We start from the raw sequence: 20565 nt of genomic DNA, 5'->3' as shown, positions 1-20565 counted from the left end.
AAGGTCAGACAGGCATTGTTTCTGTGGTGATCTCGTCTTGCTCATCACAAATCTCACCTTGCTCATCACAAATCTCACCTTTCAGGTTTTCCAAATCTGGAGCTTCTAACTTTTCACCACAGTAGGAGAATGAAAGAAGCTGACTCTGCCCTTAAACGTAGATTTTGACCCTCCTGGTAGTAACCAGAGTGCTGGCTGCTTTGTTGTTTGATTTGGTTTGGCTCTGGGTTTTTGTTTGCTTTAGTTGAATCAGGGGCTAGAGTGGATCTCAGTGGCTAGTATTTGCCTAGTATGCACAATCCATCCGCAGGATCAGAAAGAAAGAAAAAAGATTCCAGTATTAAAATTTGGAAATTCAGATTCCAGTTCTGGCACACGAGGGTGCCAGGATGCCCTGTACAAAAAACAGTGGCTGCATTAGGTCATTAGTGACCTCCCTGACCTACCACGACCAGCTGGGTCCCTGTGTTAGTTACTGGTAGTACCTGCGGCCGCAGGCCGGAACATGCTTTTTGATTCTTTCCTTGCAGGGCCTGGAGGACACTCTCCTGCCCGACTTCCTGGAAGACGTTAGTATCCAGTACCTGAAATCTGTCCGGCTGTTCAGTAAGAGATTCAAACTGTGGCTGCTCGGTGCTCTGGAAGGGTTTCCAGCCATCTTACAGATCTCCAAACTCAAAGGTAGGGTTCCACACAAAACCCAGATTCTGCAAGACGAAGAACTGAATGTTGCCACAAGGGCAGCTCCATCCACTGGTGGGTCATACACAGTAACCCTTTGCCCCTGACCCGTGAAAGAGATGCAGAGCCCCGTCTGCCTGGGTGATTTTGTCAACAGTGGTTCTGATGATTTCCTGGGCTGAGCCACCCACCGCAAACACTGCCTGGGTATGTTCTCCTCAATAGCTGTCAAATGGATAGCCAAGTTCATTCAGGAAGAGAGGGGAAAGAGTAAGCAACTGCCCCCTGCCACACGCAGCCTCTCCACCCACAACCTCTTCCCCCCCCCGACAGCCTCTCCCCCACACACACAGCTTCTCCCCAACCCCCACAGCCTCCCCCCCACAGCTCTCCCACACACACACAGCCTATCCCCCCCACATACACAGCCTCTCCCCACCACCACACACACAGCCTCTCCCCACCACTACATACAGCTTCTCTCCCCCCACACCTCTTCTCTCCCATCCTTTCCTTTAATAGTTTTTCCAAAGATATGAGAAAGATGGGGCATTTGGAGATCTTGGTGAAAATTCTAAACTCCTCAGAATGCCTGTCTTAGTTAGCTCCGATTGCTGTAATACGTCATGCCCCGGGCAGCCCAGCAGCAGCTGAGAGTCAATTCCCCAGCTGTTTGTGAGGAAGGGGATGCTGTACGGGCTGGAGGTCCAGCGTTAGGGCAGTGGCAGATCTCTGATCTAGTCAGGACCTGTTTTCTGTTTCATAGACAGTCCGTCTGCTTTGCCCCCACCGTGGGGAAGAGGTAAGGAATTTACCTGAGTTCTCCTTTCTTAAAAGCACCAATCCCCTTTGGGAAAGTTCCACGTTCATGACTAATTTGCTCACAGAGGTGCCTCTTCTCAGTACCATCGCGGTGGAGCAATGCTTCACCGTGTGGATAAGGGGGACACCAACCAGCCCGTAGCAACCCAATCCAGAAGCTAGGATTATACAAGTCTCTGCCACCAGGCTTCTATTGGCCATGCAGTCACTACCAGACTCCCTCAGCCTTTCGGGGAAAGGCCCAGCGGATGGGTGAGGAGGAGGAGAAGGCCCAGACTCAGGCAGCCCAGCTTTCCTGCTTAGCCATGGGTGCCTCCCCCGCCTGCCCAGAGGAGCTAGAACGTGCAGAAGGAGTAATGGCCCTGTGTATTATTCTTCACAGAAGTCACCGGATTCGTCAAAAGACTCAGGAGAAAGACATACCTTTCCAACATGGCAAAGGTACACCCAGCTCAACCTCCCATACGTGTTCCTAAGGCACACAGTGAAGCTCCACATCTTCCCTGAGAGTGGGCAGTTCCTGCCTGCAGGAGGGAGGCCATTTCATCCCAACCATAGGCTGGGGAGGCCCTCAGGTCCTGTGGTGCAATGCGAGAAGCCCACCCTGCCCCTGGCACTGGAAGGCTCCAATCACCTCTAATCTCTGCACAAGAGAGAAAGCAGAACAGCATTTAACAGATACGGGAGGTATGCCCTGGGGGTGCTGACCTGGGCCAGCTGGTGTCAGAGGTGAAAGGCAGCACAGTAGACCCTATGATGGACAGATGGGTAGGCAGACAAATCCCTCCCCCTCTACATGCGACCCTCTGGACTCTGTGTGTCTGGGGCTCCAGTCTCCTCCACTCTGAGCCTTTGGCGTCTGTGGCGGTTATGTAGTTGGCGTACATGCTAGAGGCTGGTGATACAGCTCGAGCCTCCTGGATCTGTAGGTTTCTCCCCATAGGCTCAACTCATCTCAGCTTGAAAATGATTCAAAGGCCTTTGACAGTCGTGTCTGTACTGAGTGTGGGCAGACATTCCCTGTCATCGTGCCTACAGCAATACCACGCCACACAGCATTTACGGTATCGGGTGCTCCGAGTGCCCTAGAGATGGTCTCAGCTGTACGGAAGACTGTATGGACCGTGCACAAACACTGCGTCTATAAGGAACTCGAGCACCTAGAAAGCCTGGCATCCATTCCAGCCCACCCACAAGCAGCAGGTAGACAGGAAAGCCCACTGGCCACTGGCTAGCGAGGCCCCCAGGTCTCATGGTGCTCGTCAAGAAGCTCACCCTGGCCCTTGCACTGGGAGAGTCCAGTCACCTCAGCTCTCTCTGTACACTGGCATACAGAGCATCTAGAAACCAACCCCATACTGATGCCAAGGGACCCTGAATATGAGCCTGAAATCCTTTAGACAGCAGATCACGAGGCATCTTGGGCACCAGCACTATGCCCCAAGTCCTTCTGAGCTGGAGAGGAACTCTCCGGGTCCTCTGTTAAGCAGTCCGTACATCTAGCATGTGTCCTTCCCTGGGTTCTGAGCTGGTCCTCAGGCCATCCCCAGTCTGGAGTGCAGATGCATTCATGGGTCTTCCTGGCAGTGGCTATGTAGTGGGCCCTTGATTTCATCCCAGTCAGGGGGCACGTTTGCGTTCTGAAGTGGGTCCTGCTCGGAGCCTGATCTCTGCTCTTGTGCCCCCGTGAGGATATTTACTGAATATCCTGAGCATCCTAATGCTGCTTCTCCTCTGGGCAATGGAGGTGGTGTAGTTGAAGGCTGACCGGGCACCTATACTATGAAGTCATGAAATGTAAAGGTTTCTGTAGTCCCTGCCTGAGAATTCAGTAAATCAGCTCTTAAAGGTTGCATTCCTGTTGGAAGCTTCCCAGAAGGAGACACAGAAACAGGGCTGGGAATGCATCTCAGAGACAAAGTGACTCCTTTGATGCCCAGAGCAAGGGAGAGGGAGAGAAGGCAGGCTTCCGAAACCCCACAGCCGCCTGCTCAGTATCGAGGACAACATTGTGAGATACGGATCAGTTACCCTCCAGTTTCTTTTCTAGGGACTTGGGCCTGAGTTGGGGTGCTGAGGAAGAGGAAGTTTGGCAGGTTTGGCTTCCGGAGCTAGAAGGCATACAGTCTGAACATTTCATGCCATTTGAGATTTGATGTTAATGGATGTACCCGCAGCCACTTTTCCTTCCCTCAACAGCAATAGGAAGCTCTGGGATGTCCAGGGGGATGGTCCACGGTACCACGACAGGAGGTAATCCTTGTTCTCCCTCTGCATCCTTAGACAATGAAGATGGTCCTGAAGAATAACAGGCGAGTCGGCCTCCTGAAGTCAGATCTGCGCGCCATCATCAGCGAAGGCATTTTGGATATTTCAAAGAAGGTTCTGGCAGGTGACTCGGGCCATGAAGAGGATCTGGAGAGCCACACAGAGATGAAATGTAACCCTCCTTCACGGGCACTCTCCCTTTGGGGCAGGCATTGGAAGATCCATGGACAGCTGAGCAGTAGTTACTAGCTGACTATGCTCAACACATGTCTTCCTGTAGGGGGCAACAGGAAACACAGGAAATCCCCTATGCATCTGCTCCCAGGGCCTTCCTGAGGGTCAGACAGGGTGTCAGTGCCAATGCATGTTTGGGGAGAGAGGGCACAGAGAGATGAGGCTTCATTGTTGCTGCACGACAGTGTTTCTTTTCAGATACCCTCCTCAAGGGGACAGGGAGGGTCATTCTGCATCTGTCTTGTATGCACACTAATCCATCCTGTGTGATGGAGTCAGCCCCGTGCCTTACCAAGCCCTGTTGACCTGCTGTTAGCCCCGTAGAACTCTAACAATGCGGGGTATAGGGGTCCGGCTGCTCACCGTGGCACTATTCCACAAACAAGCCATACAGCGCGCCAGATTCCTCCCACTTGACATTCGAGAACTGTAATCCTTTTCCAAGAAAGGGAAATTCATTTTCTACAAAGAGGCCCAGTTAATTGCTGGCGACACACTGAGTTTGGGGGCGGGGGGGCAGGAACAGATAGAGTGATTGATTGGAACCTTCCCAGAGGACCTTTCAGGAGGGTGGCAATGGGTGCCGAGCTCCACTTCCAGTCAGAATACTCCAGGAAGATTTAGCGGCTTCTCCCTCTGAAGGCTTAACCCCCTCCCCAGCCCTCTCCACTGTGACTGAAGCTACCTGCAAAGATGCAAACGCCTTCCCGTGTCAACTGTGCTGATGCTGGGCCACCCAGAGGGCCCCCACCACATAGCAGCACTTCGGTTTCTGTGACCCGATGGATGCGTGGGTTCTGTAACACATAAGCCACCTGCAAAATAGTCTTTTCTTTGACCTTGAAGTAGAGGTGACCTTGCCAAGGCTGCATGAGCTAGTTATTCAGCTACTGGAATGATCCATGCTTTTGGTAATAGTATCTGTCAACCCTCTTTCACTTGTCACTTATGTCCCGTGTCCCTAAGACCCTGGTTGTCTCCAATCTAGATATCCCTGGCATGCCACAGTTCCCTTAGCCCAGCAAGCTTCAGAGCCCTGGGCATCAATTCCCAATAGTGAGAGGCTTCCCCAGAAAACCCAAGTGGGCATCCATACACTATTTCTATCCCTAGCTCCAACCCATCTATAGAGTCCAGTGAAGGCACAGGGACCCCAGATGCCTACAAACTTCCTCTTGGCCTGCCTAGGGCACATGTGTGTCTGCTAGCATCCATCTGTGTCCCTCCGAGAGGCTGCAGCGTTCAGTTAGCGCATTGCTAGCTACTATTGGTGCCTGAAGGCCCCGTGTTTCTGAAATCCAGGGGCACGGCACCCTGCTGCTTTCCTAAACCCTTGCTGGGCAGCTGCCCCCAGGAAGGAGGGGGAGTTCTTCCTCCTCCCATGCTACCTGGGACACCCAGACCTGACGTCACACACAGGCGGGGGTTCCACCTGTGTGAGTACATAACCCCAGGCAAGGCTCTTACTGCCTTTGATGCCCCCATCATTAGTGACACTAATAAACTATCTCATTTGTGAAACTGTCAAGGATAGGTGAGGTCATGTCTGCACTGCGCAGTGAGCTCATCTGAAGCCCAGACTCTGTGTAATTGCAAGGTAGAGCTATTGTCTCCAAACATGTCTTTCCATTGCAACAAATGGCAGAGATAAGACTACGATTACCAAGAAGGTGGCCCCAGAAATGACTGGGGTGATCCTTTGTGATCAAGATGAGTCCCGGGAATTCCCTCTGGACTGTTCTTCGGGTCTGGCCCCTGGGTTACTGGGGCATGAGTACCTAGTTCATGCAATCTTTCGTTTAGCCCACTCTGTGCCCTTGCAGGCTTGGGCTGTCTGATTTCTTTGCTGGAAACCTCAACGGATCTTGCTGAACTCCTGAACTGTGTATCTTCAAGCCTCCAAGCGCTCGTCTTCCAGGTAGAAAACTCTGAATTCTTACAGGACAGGAGTGGGTGTTGATCCTTCCAGCTAAATTATAGCTTCTAGTACCCAGCACTTACCTGTATGACTCTGGCCTTGATGGCCTTGGAGGTGGGAAGCTGAGCTCTGAATTCAGCCTTTGTTTCCAAAGAGCACAGGCCTTGGGAGAGTCCCTTTGAAGTACTGTCTGTCCTGAGGACATGAGAAAGAAGTTCTCTGAAGGTCACGAGTATGTTGGTGTAGTGTGAGTGTTATGCCAGGGACTTGGCCTCTCAACTCTCTAACAAGGCACAAAATTGGGAGATGGCATGCCATGTTGTGCATGCGCACACGCACGTGTGTGTGTGTGTGTACTGTATTTAAGTGAACATGGGGTATCATACATGTATGTGAGTAGAAGTGCGAGATGGGAGGAGTAAGGTACATAGTTGTGCATGTACATGTGTTTGGGTACACAGGTGTCTGTTAGAATAAGGGATGTGTCTACAGATGAGTAGAGGCAGGTGTGCACATAAACCTTAGAAAGAGAAAATGAAGGGGTGAGGGCATGAACATCAAGTGGGCTGTTGAGGAGGAAGGGTCTTCCCTGGGAATAGCAGTGTCCACCCAGGTGTTTTACAGACATGTCCCACTAAAGTGGTTTGAAGAACCTCAAAGGCTGGGCATGGTTTAATCCCAGAATTCTAGAGAAAGAGGCAGGAGGATCTCTATGAGTCCATAGCAAGCTCCAGAACAGCTAAGACTGCATAGAGAGACCCTATCTCCAACAACAACAACAACACAAAACAACAAAAAGAAGAAGAAAGGAAGAGCTGAAAGGGGAACTGCAACTGTGTTTAGGTCAGGGTGTGTGTGTAGGCACAGCACTGCTTAGCATGTGTGAAGTTGAGGTTTTCACTCCCAGGACCACACACACATATGTACACGCATCCACACATACACACACGCGCACACACACAGATGGGTGGTCAATGGGTGTGAGTGGATAGCTTCTTCTGGCACGTGGACCTCTGGTTCTGGGCTTAACTTTCATCGCCATCCAAGTGGACAGCAAGCCATGAAAAGCCACGAATACCGAGAGAGGAGCTATAACATCATGCCTGTGGTCCCTGTTGAGCGGGGCAGCTCAGGGCTTAGGACCTGAACTTAGATGGAATCCAGGACTCACCTTTAAGGGGCCTTGGAGAAAGCGTGGGACTTGAAGTGACATGTGAAAGGCACACAGCCTAAATATCAGCTGAGCAAGAGGGGCGAAGTTTCGGGGAAGAGAACCCTAGCATAGACTTGTAGGCCAGATCCAGGACCCTGGGGCCTGAGAACTGGAAAAGGGCTCCAGGCATTCTCCTACCAACACTTTCCAGTCCCTCCCCTCCTAGCCTTCTTGGTAGCCCTGGCTGTCATCTGCATCTCCAAGAGATGAGTCAGAAAAATGCCTAAGAGTCCGGAAGCTCTTTCCAATGGTTCCTCTCATTCTTTGCTTCTTAAAAGATAATCACCCCAAGCTATGTGAGGAGGGTGCATACCTAAGACTAAGAAACTGAGGCTGGAACATTATGAATTCAGGACTAGCCTGGACTACATAGCCAGACCCTGTGTAAAAGAAAAAAGTAATCATAATTCCAGATTCTATGCTAGACAGTGATGGACTGGACAGCTGAAAGGTTGTGCCTTGTCAAAGATGCATGCTTCTGAGGGTCTGCCCTGTGTCTGTAGAGTCACTCAGACTCCGCCTTTAAGCAAGAAATCTTTAATGCCAGTCCTGCCTCTAAGCAGCCAGGCTGACCTGCTCACGGTGTAAGTCACATGACCCCACGTGACCCCACGTGTTGCCCATCTCCAGCACCCTCTCTGCAGTCTTCACCAGTGTGGCGTGTTAAGAAAGTGGTGCTTTTGTAGAGCAAGCCCTGGAAGGGCTTGTTATTATAAAACAGTCTGGCTGATTTAAAAGTAACAGTACAGATGATTGTCAATCAAACAGTCAGTGCAGAGCCTTGGGCCTGTCAAAGATGACTGATGGCCTTGGTTGTTAGCATCTGGCAGGGTGCTAGCAATGAAAATGTCCAACTTTGTTCCCGTCTTACTCAGTTTGGACCCAAGAATACTTTTAAATGTAGAAATCAAGAAGTGCCTTGGAGTGACGGTGGTGGGACAAATGTTCCCTGGTGCTTCTGGCCACCCATTGCTCCCTCCCAGGTGCCTTTAGGTGACACCCCATCCCTGTGGACTGAGGATGTGGCTCAGCTGGTAAGGTTCTTGCCTAGCATAGATGATGTCTAATCCCCAGCATCTCATAAAAACTGTACACAGTGATGCACCCCTGTAATCCCAGCCTTCGGTGATGCACCCCTATAATCCTGGCCTTCGGAGGTATATACACAGTGATGCACCTCTGTAATCCTGGCCCTCAGAGGTGTGTACACAGAGATGAACCCCTGTGATCCTGGCCCCCAGTGGTGCATCTGGCCTTCAGAGGTGGAGGTGGGAAGACAGAAATGCATCACCGAACTTGAGGCTGGGTTTCAGGGTTACCTCAAAAATAGATAAATAAAAAAACCAAACAAATGTACTCCCGTGTTTTCGCAGTCCCAATGTCCTTCAATATCACCCTCACTCCACTGTCTTGATCATTAGTGGGAGCCCCTCAGAGGTGAGAAATGTGGTAAGAAAGATGGCAAGGCTCAGAGCAGCCCTTGGGCCTGTGCAGGTCTTCTGAGGCGGGCGGTAAGAAGAAAAGACATTTCCCTGTCTGCAACCACGCTTTCCCTCTCTTCTTCAAAGGTATACAGTTGCCAGTCATGCACGGGCCACATGGCCTGTGACCAACACTTAGGCAGGGCTTGGGGACACTCATAGAGGATACACACTTAAAACTCACAGCATTCCATGGTTGTAGTGCCCATGTGACCAAATGTTGCTCTTAGTCTCCACAGAGAACATCATAGTCACGTGTGGCAGCATCCGATTGACACCCAGGTTAGTGCCAGCCACCTCAGTCATCACATGGCCAGAGTTCTGTGAGTGCAAAGGCAGGCACTCACACCCCTAGCGACCAGAGCTGTTTCCCGCACAGGCATCCCCACGCTCTAGTGCTATAGGTTCTGTGCCCCCTGTCAGTTAGACATGGCGTGCAGAAGAGCTGGTTTACGGGAACCACCAGTGGTACTTCTCCACAGCATTTCTTTGTGGTGCCTGCTAAAGAGAATGAATTGAACACAGCTAATTTAAACAAAGAATGGCTCCTGCGCTGGGCAACCCCCAAAGCCAGAAAGGGCCCCTCTGTCACATCAGCAGTGTTTACAGACAGGAAAAGCTAAAGAAGGAAGAAAGAGGGACGAAAAGTTAATGGGCCGTTAAGGTTCAACAAAGTCATATCATGCCAGTTATTATGGGGCTGAGACCTTGGCTAGACCCTACTCCTTCCTTTCCTTCCTTCCTAATCGTCCTCTTTCCTCTACCCATCCCTCTGTCCTGATTTCTTGGGTCAGATAAAAGCTTTATATTCCTTTTGGTGACAGAGCATTAGTCTGAGTGAATCCATATGGACCTGTTGGGACTCAGTGCAAGAGCTCAGTTCAAATCAATGCCCCCCGTAAAGTTTACTCAATGTTCTTCACAACTGACCTCGCTTTAACAATTGTGTGGGGACTGAAAATGAAATAGGTTGACTTCCTACCTCCCTACTTCTCTCCACCTACTTCAAAGGGCTCTCCCTCAGACCCATATCCAAAGAAAATGAAGCAAGCTTATTGCTAGAGTCCTAGCCTGGTGGCCTGACTCCAGTGACCCTAACAAATTAGGTCTGGTCAGTCATCCCACAAAACAAATGGGGAAAGTAGGGTCTGAAGGGATGCTCAATGGTTAAGAGCACTTGCTGCTCTTCCTGAGGACTCAAAGTTCAGGTCCTAGAACCCACATGGGGCAACTCATACCTGTAACTCCAGCTCCAATGAGTCCAGTGCCACCTACAGACTTCCACAGGCAGTGCACACGCGTGCACGTGTACACACACACACACACACACACACAGATGGGACCAGCCTCCTCAGATTAATTTTTTGGATTATCAACATGCATTTCTAGATTGTATAGGGAAAAGGCAGAACTGGGTGGGGTAAGAATGTGGAGTGAGGATGTGGGGTCAGGATTTAGTGTAAGGATGTAGGGGTAAGGATGTGGGATGAGGATGTGGGATCAGGATGTGGGAGTAAGGATGTGGGGTGAGGATGTGGGATCAGGATGAGGGGTTAGGATGTTAGGTGAGGATGTAGGGTGAGGATGTAGGATGAGGATGTGGGGTAAAGATTCAGGGTAAGGATGTGGGGTGAGGATTCAGGGTAAGGATGTGGAGTGAGGATGTGGGTTAAGGATGTAGGGTAAGATGTGGGGTCAGGATGTGGGGTAAGGATATGAGGTCAGGATGTTGAGTCAGGATGTGGGGTCAGGATGTGAGGAGATGGCTAAGAAGTGGGCATGATTATTCAGCCTTGATTCAATTGTGGTTTGATCAGGCTTAGTCAGGCTGGGCTTTGTCAGTCAAAAGAAGATTGCTGCTGTCTGTGGGCAGAGACATAGTCTTGTCACACGAGGCTTACCCACCTCACATGTTGCTTCTGGAATCAAGGGGGGCTTCCTCAAAAATGACTCAGTGGAAGGGAGACAGATGGAAGCAGAAATGTCAGGCTTCAAACTTGTCTGTGGATGCGGCAGTGTTTACATGTGTGTATGGGCCAAAGGACAACACTGGTCCTGTGGCCAGACACTGTCCACTCTTTTTTTCTTGAGAAAGAATCACCTCTCCCAACTTCCCTGAAAGCACTGGAAAGATTTTACTGCAGGGTGGTTTGGGGGTTGGGTGGCAGGTGAATATGTCGCCTGTATGAAAAGGTCAGAGGTCAACTTTCTAGGCATTGGTTCTCCTTCTATCGTGTGTTTGAGGCAGGCTCTCTTTCGTTCTGCTGCTGCTGTCCAGTCCTGGCTTTCCCTGGCAATTCTTTGAGACAAGGTCCTTCACTGGCTAAGGGCTCATCAGTAGGCGAGGCTAACTGGACTCTTCTTTGTCCTGTGTATTCTGAGGATGGAACTCAGGTCTTCCTGCTTATGAGACAAGCACTCCTTCAACAGCTGTCTCCTGAGTCAAACTCTAAGCCTAATATTAGGATCCATCAGATATCTGTAGGCCCAAGTGCAGCAAAAGTGGACACTATGTCTTTCTTACAAGACTAGAAATAGGCCCCCTGCTTCCCTCTGCTTTGGTTCTTTTGTTTTTGTTTTTTTTTAATTGAAAATAAATACTTCTCTCATATAGTACATCCCAACCCCTCCCTCCATCCCCCCTTTCCTTCTATCCCTCCTCCCATTTACTCCATCTCCATCTCCCTTCAAAAAAGAGCAAGCCTCCAAGAGGCAACACCAAACATTACAAAACAAACCCAGTGAGACAAGGCAAAGCCCTCACACCGAGTCTGTCTCTGTTCTTACTTGGCCATCTCTGTCTCACTCTTTGTCCTTCTCCTTTTAAAATGTCTGCTGTTTACAAATCTTGTGTGTTTGGAAACATGGGGTTTGATGGTGGTAGTGTGTTTTGGATTTTTTTTTTTTTTTTTTTAGTTTTGCTGCAAACACCAATATATTCTTTTTTCTCTCACACGCAAAAATAATAGCCAAGCAAAAACAAAGAGGAATTTGTCAAGCTGGCCTCCAGCTTCCAGCTAAGATGGAATTTCCTTCTCACCGCCGTGAGCAAAGCCATGACCCTGAGCCACAGAGACAGTTTTGGTAAGTCCACAACTGGGAGACATGTTTAAGGGGTCGAGAGAGCACTGAGGTGGGGGCGAACTCCATGAGACAGCGCTTGCTCGACCTGTGCAAGGCCCTGAGTTCAAGCCCTGGCACTGAAAAGCAAGCAAAGAAACGATAACTGTATATAATAAATAATGTCTTATCAGATAAATATTAATAAATAGATAAATGATAAGGTAAATAATATATAAAGAGAATGTTGCAGAAGTATAAATATTAATGCTGCTGTGTAGAATCTATTCCTCTTTGCCTTAACATTTTGTATAATGTGCACCACAGACACAGAAAACCATGGTCTGTCCATCGAATAACCAGACTGTGTGTCAATCTCATCCGTCACAGCTGGACACAGAGGAAGACTGTTCCTGCTTTTGAGTCATAAATTGTGACATTTTTGAGAAAAGTGCTCAGAGATGGAGGGGAAACATGTTCTTTGAAGCCCTTTTTAACTGTTAGGAACAGTCATTGCTAAAACCACCACCGTGTGCAAACGGCGGAAGGAAGTGGCGCAGCAGACTTCCTGCTCGAGAGCTGGTTTTCCTCTGTCGAGGCCAGCCATGCTAGTGGGGGGTGATGCATACAGGAGTTGTGGGGAGGGAACTGGTTTTTTGTTTGTTTGTTTGTTTTTGCGGTTTCCTGGGATGAATCATTCGTTGAACAAATATTCAAGGCATTTTCACGGGCACTGAGCAGGTAGCATGTCACTTTTGTGGATTTAGAATCTCCTAGGAGACCGGTAAGGTGCACCTCCAGGTGTGTCTGTGAAGACATTTCCAGAGTAAAGTACCTGAGGAAGGATGATCCAACTAGAAAGGGTCCAGTGTCTCCTACCACTGAGGGCCTGACAGAGCAGAGGGGACAAGGCAGTCTGTGTTCTATGGTGTGGACTGGTTTGCTCCACCATGCCTTCCATACCCTGATGGGCTGAGCCCTCTGAAACTGTAGGCCACGCCCTCCCTCCCTTAGGCTGCCTCTGTTGGGTGTTTAGTCCCACTGCTGACAGTTAATGCAGCAGACTGAGCCTCCCCTCCTACAGCCTATGTGCCAGGTGGTCAGAGTCAGCCTTGCCCCACCAGCTGCCAGGTGCCCTCGCCCCACACCGACCGAGCAGGGAGAAGGCAAGCCATTTTCTAGATCAGTTTGCAAACACCCTGTGGCTCTTAGGAGGATGGCTGCTAGAAGTTACCATGTAGGTGACACCCATTTTTAATGAGGCATTCCCTTCTAATGAGGTCCAGACTTGATGCTAACACTCATCCCGGCAAAGAAGTAGAGTAAGACCAATGTGTGAGCCCAGAAGAATGCCCGGGTCTGAGGGCGTCATTCCATCTCCAGGCCTGTCACTCAAAGCCAAAGCATCCACACCAGCAGCCTCCCTTCCTCATGTAGACTAGCTTTGACAAGGCTTAGAAGGCTGGGCATGGTTCACAAAGTTGACTGTAGGCAAGTCAGCAACTAACTCACAGGGAGTGGATGGACACTGGATAGGAGACATCGTGGAGGCTTTGAAATGGGCAAAACGTTACTTGATGTGGACAGAAGCTGTAAAAAGATGGAGTCCACCAAAGATACATAGAGAACCCTGTCTCCAAAAAAAAAAAAAAAGATGGAGTCCACACTTCTGGCATATACATTCATCATTTTACACCTCTGTAAACCACAGCCAACTTAACCCCTAGCGATGCCCACTCACACAGGCGCACATTGCTGGTGTCCTCGTGTGAAACTGACCACCGCCCAGAGAACAGGTCACGTCTCCATTTATTTGTGACCTACCTGTCACCAGGCCACGCTGCTGCCCTATGCTTGCAATTCCAGTTCTTCCATTCACCTGCAGCAGCTCCCTCATCCTCTCTCTCCTTAAATAAATCACATCAGAGCCACAGTTCTGCCTTTGTTTAAAAAATATCTTTAAAGATCGCACGGGCCAGATCTCCCGTTCTGTTTCTTGGGCAAACATCAAGGGCAGACTTCTCTCTGGAAGAGCAGAGAGACAGCACCCAGCTCTGTGGTGGACTTTTCTCCTACCTCACAGGAGGCGAGTTTTCAGTTCTTTCATAGGGACTCAACTCGAGTCTTTGGTCTTCTATTTCTGTGGGCTGACCTGCAGGGTTTCTTGCTTGTGGACGGCGGCTGCAAGAGTCACAGGTCCCTTACCACCAACCACACCAGCCATTCAGTTGATTCTCTGGTAGCAAGAAGTTCAAAACCATCAGTTCGGGAGAGATTGACTTATGCCTGTCTGTCCACCATCTATCGTATGTATTCATTTCTGGTCTTATGGAAATGTAGGCGCCTGGCATCTGTTCCATTTGCTGCTTTTGGAATATGTGATTCACATTCTGGAGTCGTTCGTAGAGGAAGAAGAGGAAGAGGAGGACCTGGGCAGTCTCCAGGACTTGCTGTCAGATGAGCAATTCCTCACCCAGCCAGACCAGGCCCTGTTCCACCCTCTGGATACTTTGCCAACTTCGGAATGTGCAAGCCGGAGTGTGGAGTCACCTCAGGTGACACTGAAACACATGAGCCAGAGCTGCGGTCCCATGGGTGTGAGCAGCATGGTTCTCCAGGTGCTGGGCTTCCTGGTGGATACCGCCACAGGCAATAAGGTAAACAGAGAGAGAGACACAGACAGACAGACAAAGAGACAGAAACAGAGTTAATAAAAATGCACAAGAGGTAGGAAACTCATAAAGATCACACAGACTGAACAATGATAAGGGCTTCCAGAACTCTCTTTGGGTTTGTAGTCACTTTGTGAAGGGCAGTTAGGATAGCTTGTCTGTTCACTGCCGGGTGGCACAGGTGTATGGTATGTGGTACAGTGATATGCCTGGCATGAGGAGAAAGGTGACATGTGTAAATGGTGAGTTTGTCTTCACACTGCTCACACAGTGTGACTAACCTGTTGGTGAGTTTGTCTTCACACTGCTCACACAGTGTGACTAACCTGTTGGTGAGTTTGTCTTCACACTGTTCACACAGTGTGACTAACCTGTTGGTGAGTTTGCCTTCATCGCGCTCACACAGTGTGACTAAGTGTTGGTGAGTTTGTCTTCACACTGCTCACACAGTGTGACTAAGCTGTTGGTGAGTTTGCCTCCACACTGCTCACACGCTGTGACTAAGCTATCAGTGCCATTGTCTCCCGGAGCCCCCATTGTCTGTTCCCCCTCTCATTGATAAAGGAATTTACAAACAGAGATGGGGAATGGAGACTTTATTGGAGTTAGAAGGAATGAGAGTATTCTTAGCTTAATGGTAAGGATAGGGGGTGGGAGTCTAGAGATTTAAGATGGATATTCTATTAAAATAAGAGTAGAAAAGGTGCCACAGGGAGCCATACAGCTCCCTGAGGCAGAGAAAGAACTAGGGCCCAGAGACTTTGTTTCTCAAGGGAGTATGGGATTCCCTTCCTCCCAGGTGGTGTGTGGCTTGGGCAGGAAAACAGATTCCATCATTTGGATCAACCAAGAGAAAGGAAGTATCTAGCCACGGTGGTTTTTGGTTGAACCTGTGTGGCCGAGAACCCAGAGAGTATGAAAGACAGGAATGGATAATAACTAACTTTACCTTTTAGATTTGGTTGCTCTGGGCTAGGATGAACTCACTGGTTGTATTTACCCTTGGGCTCTGTATCAGGTATGAAGCACCTGCCATTGGCTCGTCTTTAATGTTGCCATTCGGTACGGGCAGTCTGTGGACATAGGGTACAGACAGGCTGGTGCAGGGTTTATTCTAGCTTCTACTCTAGCTATGGAAAGCCAGTGCTCATTCTGGCACTTGAATTCTACCCCTTAATAATAATAATATAATAGTAATACTTTTTATTATTTATTATCTTGTTGTATGCATATGCATGAATGTGTATATACTTGCATGTTCTTGTGGAGGGGCACATGGGCACAGGTGTGTGTTGTGTGTGTGTGTGTGTCTGCGCGCGTGTAGGACAGAGGTAAACTTCAGACTTCATTTCTTGGGGCTATCTACCTTTATTTTGAGACAGGGTCTCTCATTGAGACCTGGGTCTTGCTGATTCAGCGAGGCTGGCTGGAGTCCTCCTGGTCCCCCCCACCCCCCCATCACTGGAATGACAAGAATGTGCCACTGATCCTTCCACAGGAGTCACTTCAGTCCATCAGAAATATCAGGTATTTCATTACAATTCATAACAGTGGTCAAAGGAGTCAGCTTGTCAAACCATGGGTTCTCCTGTGTGAGTGAATGCAATCAATGACTCAGGCCCCTACCTACAGTGGGAGCTGGACCTGCTCAGATCTAGAACCAGTATCACAGGAGCAGTGACGGAAAGGAGCCCCAGACCTCTACGACAAAGGCTATAACAGGAGGATGGCTCTCCTTGGACAACGACCTTCTGGGAAAATCTGTGCAGACCCATCTGAACCTATTCTAGAGCATTCTGTAGAACCCTGTAGGACCACCAGCTTTAGTGTTGGGCTGTAGTATTCCGCTTCCAGGAAGAGTATGGGGCTGCAGCATGAGAATTTGTTAAAGAAAAGACACCATTCCATCCATGGTATCGATTAAAACATGATAAGGAGCACTCTACTCAAGACCGCTATGGTGGTGCGAGGACCACTGAGCAGGGTCTTGCTCGACTCTGAAAACATGAAGAAGATATAGAGAGATGTAGAGATAAATGTGAAGGAGCGGTCAGCGAGTGGGAATCACTAAGAGGGCATCTGAAGTCAGGAAGGGTCTGGGTAAATTAGCTCGCTCGACCCATCCCTAAAGATAGACCATGGTGACCATATTTATTCTGGGGATTGGGCTGCGGAACCACATATGGAGGCTGATAGAGTATCAAAGGGTAGTAGGATCTCCCCAGATTGACTAGAGATTCCTTAAGTGCATAGATGGTTCTAGAAAAAGATTCAGAGTTAAGTTTGCTCAGGCAGAAGAAAGAAAATCATGTTCCAGTTTGGCTGCTCGCTCTTAGCCAGCAAGGTAAACAGTGAACTCTGACTTCCTGAGCCACAGTTGGACAGGACATAGAGGAGGCATGAGCATCACCCGGCTGTGTGGGAAGATGACATCACTGGCTGTGTATTACACGTGACAAAGCTGAGGCTTGTGGATGGTGGAGAGGTTTTCCCAAGGTCACCTCACTGAGGACCGGCAGCATGCAGGGTCCACATCCTTTCCAAAACTGACCTTCCCAGCATCTATCTTCAGCGAACCTTTCACTGATGGGATTAACTCTAAAGTCAGTGACTGGTGAGTGTGTGGTTTGTGCAGATGAATTCCAGAATTTCACTTCTTCATCTGTTACCTGGGAAGCCAGAGCAAGCAGCTTAATCCCTTGGGGCTATAAGAGTTCAGTAAGCCAATCTCTGAGAAAGGCTCAGAAAATTCCTCAGAACACAGACCAACCAACCACTGGTCCTCATTGTCGTTTCTCCCATTGAGCCTCCTGCTCTGAGCACCTGTCCTTAACCCTCCACCCAATCCCATAGCGCCCCGGAAGTTCATCACAATGAGGTTTGACTTACGCTTAATTGGCGGAAACAATAGAGAAGATATTAAAAACTTAATTGAACTTGGTAATAAAGCAGTACAAGCAGATGAATGACAGATAATCCAAGGTAATATGCATTAGGGATTAATTAAAACTCCCTATTTCTTCACGCCTGCTGAATCAGCTGTAATGACTTAAACAAGCTAACACCGGAAAGCTACACGCCTCTAATTTCCATGGCTCCCATTATTCGGCGTGTGCTCTCATCATCGGCAACTGAAAAAGCCCCCCGCCCACCCCCCCATCCCATCTGTATTCATCTGCTGAGAGTTAACGCCCCGTGCACTGCACATCTGTGAGAGCCTCGTTCTCAGAACAATTCAGCTCTGCCCTGCACCTAGAGTACCAGCTGTGTCAGCATTCCAGACTGACACATCCATCTGTCAGTCCCGGGCGCTGTGGCGACAGTCCAACCAACCTAAGATGCCAAGGTGTGTTTAAGAGAGAAACCAAAAAGGTGCTGATGACGTCAAATAAGGAAACCCTTTTCTAAAGACAAACTATGTTTTCTGCCTTCATGTTCTCAGATTTAAAGCAGAGAGAGAGAGAGAGAGAGGTGCATGTGTGTGATGGAGAGATTATTGTATCAATGCTGGGGTCAAAGACAAAGATAGTTATTTTGTCTGTTCGTGTGTGTGTGTGTGTGTGTGTGTGTGTGTGTGTGTAGGGGTGTATGTGCTCATGTGAAGGTCAGAGGGACAACTTGTGGGAGGTGATTCTCTCCTTCCATCATGTAAGTCTCTGAGATCAAACTCAGCAGGTGTGGTTGCAACTGCCTTTGCCAGATGAGCCATCTTGCTAGCCCAAAGACAGACAGATTTGGGGGGTGTGGGGGGTGTGGGGGGGGAGGGGTGGTACTGTTGCAGCTGGAGAGAGATGCTTTTGTGAGTCTCGGCATCTAAAATGATCCTGTGGACATCTTTGTAAAAATATATTCACTTTATGGGGGCTTTGTTGATGAAGTCAGATCAAGCGGAGACACTCATTTCTACTCTAAAGTCATGCTCAAAGCTTTGCAGATTTTCCAACTCCCCCAGAGGTGAGGGACTCACAGCCGTTCCCTGTTCCCGGGGTGTAGGCAGGTCATTGAGAGAGGGAACATGAGCCTGTGAACCTCTGCAATCTCTTACTTCTCAACCTCGTGTCAACTCAGCCAGTGGAGGGCAACAGTTTTCATAGCCCATCCCCCGATCTAACTGTACATTTGAGGAACGGTGGAGGGGGGTTCTCTATGGGAAATTGTCAGCTCTAGGATGTTTCTCAAAACCACAGACCCTCACCCCATTCCTAAAGGCAATCCACTTGATGTGAGCCATCTCTCTCTCCTGACTTTTTCCCTGATCATGTGTCCTCCCATGAAATCTCCACCAGATCCTAAAGGTTCCCCTGAGAAATTAGGATCCTCTGGCAGGAGCGGAGGAAGTGCACACACGTTCTGTAGGCCCCCAAGTGGGTGGCTTCTGCAACCAGGACTAGTATAACGCTGTCCCTTTGTCTTTTCCTTTCAAACCCTTCCCCCTTGCAGCTCATCCAGGTATTGCTAGAAGACAAGGCCACCGAAAGCACCGTTAAACTCAGTCTCCCTGTGGGACAAGAAGCCCTCATAACCCTAAGCAATGGACAGAGATTCGTGATTCACATATCGGACGTACCCCAAAGCTCGGAAAATACTTACTGCAGGAAAACCAATGCAAATATGCAAGGCAGTTTGTTGGAATAGGGCGTGAGGAGACAGGCTTGAATCTTAAAATATGTATTAAATCCTACAGCTTTTGTATTGACCTGAGAGATTTTATGTATATAATAGAGGAAGCACTTTATGTTTGTACATGTTTTGAGATATTGGTTTTGATCAAACTATAAACTAATTTGCATAATGATTTTTTTTTTTTTGCCTCTTGCTTTTCCTTTGGATCTTGTTGGACAGTTCTCTGTGGGGACAGAAGACCTATGTAAGAAATTTCATCAGGAGTGAGAAACAGTTGTTTCCAGAGAAAGACACAGTGTGAGGACCACAGACTGGTGTTTCTCTTCCTCTTTTGTAGAACTTGTAGAAAACTCCATCAGGCAAGAGGAAGCTCACTGAGTCCTCCTGATACTCCCAGGCTCAACGCCTGGTTCATTACCCTAGTTTTCAAAACATGAGGTAGAATTGTAAATTCAAAGTGTCCACAGCAGGCGTCCATGCTCCTTTTGTGAAGTAGAATCTCAGAGCTGTTGAAATTTTGTGTGTCGTTGCCATATGGATATATTTTCTGCTACTGATTATGATGTTTAAAATGAATTTTAGAATTTATGGTTAACATGATTTCTGGTATAAATGAAATTACTTGAGAAATTTTATTGGTCTCTTATTACATGTGAGATGAATTAAATTGCACTTAGTTCCACATATGAAGTAAATTAGATTTACCTACAAAATGAATTTAATTTTCCTATATGCATAGAAACGTTAAGAAACAGGAACTGGGTCACACTAGAAAATTTCATCCTTGGGGCTGGAGAGGTGGCTCAGTGGGTGGGAGTGCTTGCAGCTCTTTCAGAGGACCCATGCTCTAGTCCCAGCACCTATGTCCTACAGCTTGCAACCACCTGTAGCTCACGTTCTGAGGATCCAACAGCCCAACGACCTCTTCTGGCTTCGATGTTCACTACACTCGTGTGCATATGTATATACACAAAAATTAAAATTTCAAATGAAAATCGTTTAAAAGTATTCACCATAGTAGCTTTAGAGGCACTCCTGTTTTCGACCCCCTTCTAGCTGCATCATCTCCATCCTGGAGGTTCTTGGGGGCTAATTCAGACACCAAGGCTTGCCTTGCCTTCCAGAGACTCTGCCTGTCTCTTCTTTGCTGTGTATAAGCAGACAGTTGATAGCTGAGTCATTGGCAGAGAGCGACAGTAGTGGCTGGTGAGATGGCTCGGCAGATAAAGGCACTGGCTGTCAAACCTGATGACTGAGTCCAGTCCCTGGAGCCCATACGGCGGAAGAAGAGAACCGACTCCCACAGGTCCTCTTCTGATGGCCCCCACATGCACAATTAATTAATTAATCAAATGTAAAAAAAATAATAAAACAAAATTTTCAAATAATAATAAATGGAGAACTTGAGACACTGGGGATGTGGCTAGTGGTACGGCACTTGTGTAGCATGGGCAAGAACTTGGGCTCCGTCTCCAGGGGAGGAAATCAGTCGATCAATTACTAGGATGGATTGCCCACAGGATGAGGACTGGACCAGGGGCTCCTGGAGAGGGGGACTAAAAGGCACCCAAAGGATTCCAAGAGACAATCAGC

At 48.6% G+C, this 20565-nt stretch overlaps 1 protein-coding gene across 1 annotated transcript in view; it reads left to right on the top strand.

The window, feature by feature from the left end:
- Rfx8 (regulatory factor X8) overlaps window positions 1–18987 on the top strand; it is a 53619-nt gene extending 34632 nt beyond the window's left edge. The window contains exons 9-15 of the mRNA XM_057751840.1: window positions 531–681; window positions 1886–1944; window positions 3787–3943; window positions 5829–5923; window positions 11587–11701; window positions 14018–14334; window positions 18790–18987. Of these exons, the coding sequence (XP_057607823.1) occupies window positions 531–681; window positions 1886–1944; window positions 3787–3943; window positions 5829–5923; window positions 11587–11701; window positions 14018–14334; window positions 18790–18984 (1089 nt within the window). The 3' untranslated portion in view covers window positions 18985–18987. The remainder of the gene's footprint in view (window positions 1–530; window positions 682–1885; window positions 1945–3786; window positions 3944–5828; window positions 5924–11586; window positions 11702–14017; window positions 14335–18789) is intronic.
- The last annotated feature ends 1578 nt before the right edge of the window (window positions 18988–20565 follow it).

Source organism: Chionomys nivalis, chromosome 19 (assembly GCF_950005125.1).
Source record: "Chionomys nivalis chromosome 19, mChiNiv1.1, whole genome shotgun sequence".
In the NCBI taxonomy this organism is placed as follows: Eukaryota; Metazoa; Chordata; class Mammalia; order Rodentia; family Cricetidae; genus Chionomys; species Chionomys nivalis.
The sequence above is the reverse complement of the archived record's forward strand: the minus strand, read 5'-3'. Positions and strand labels throughout refer to the sequence as shown.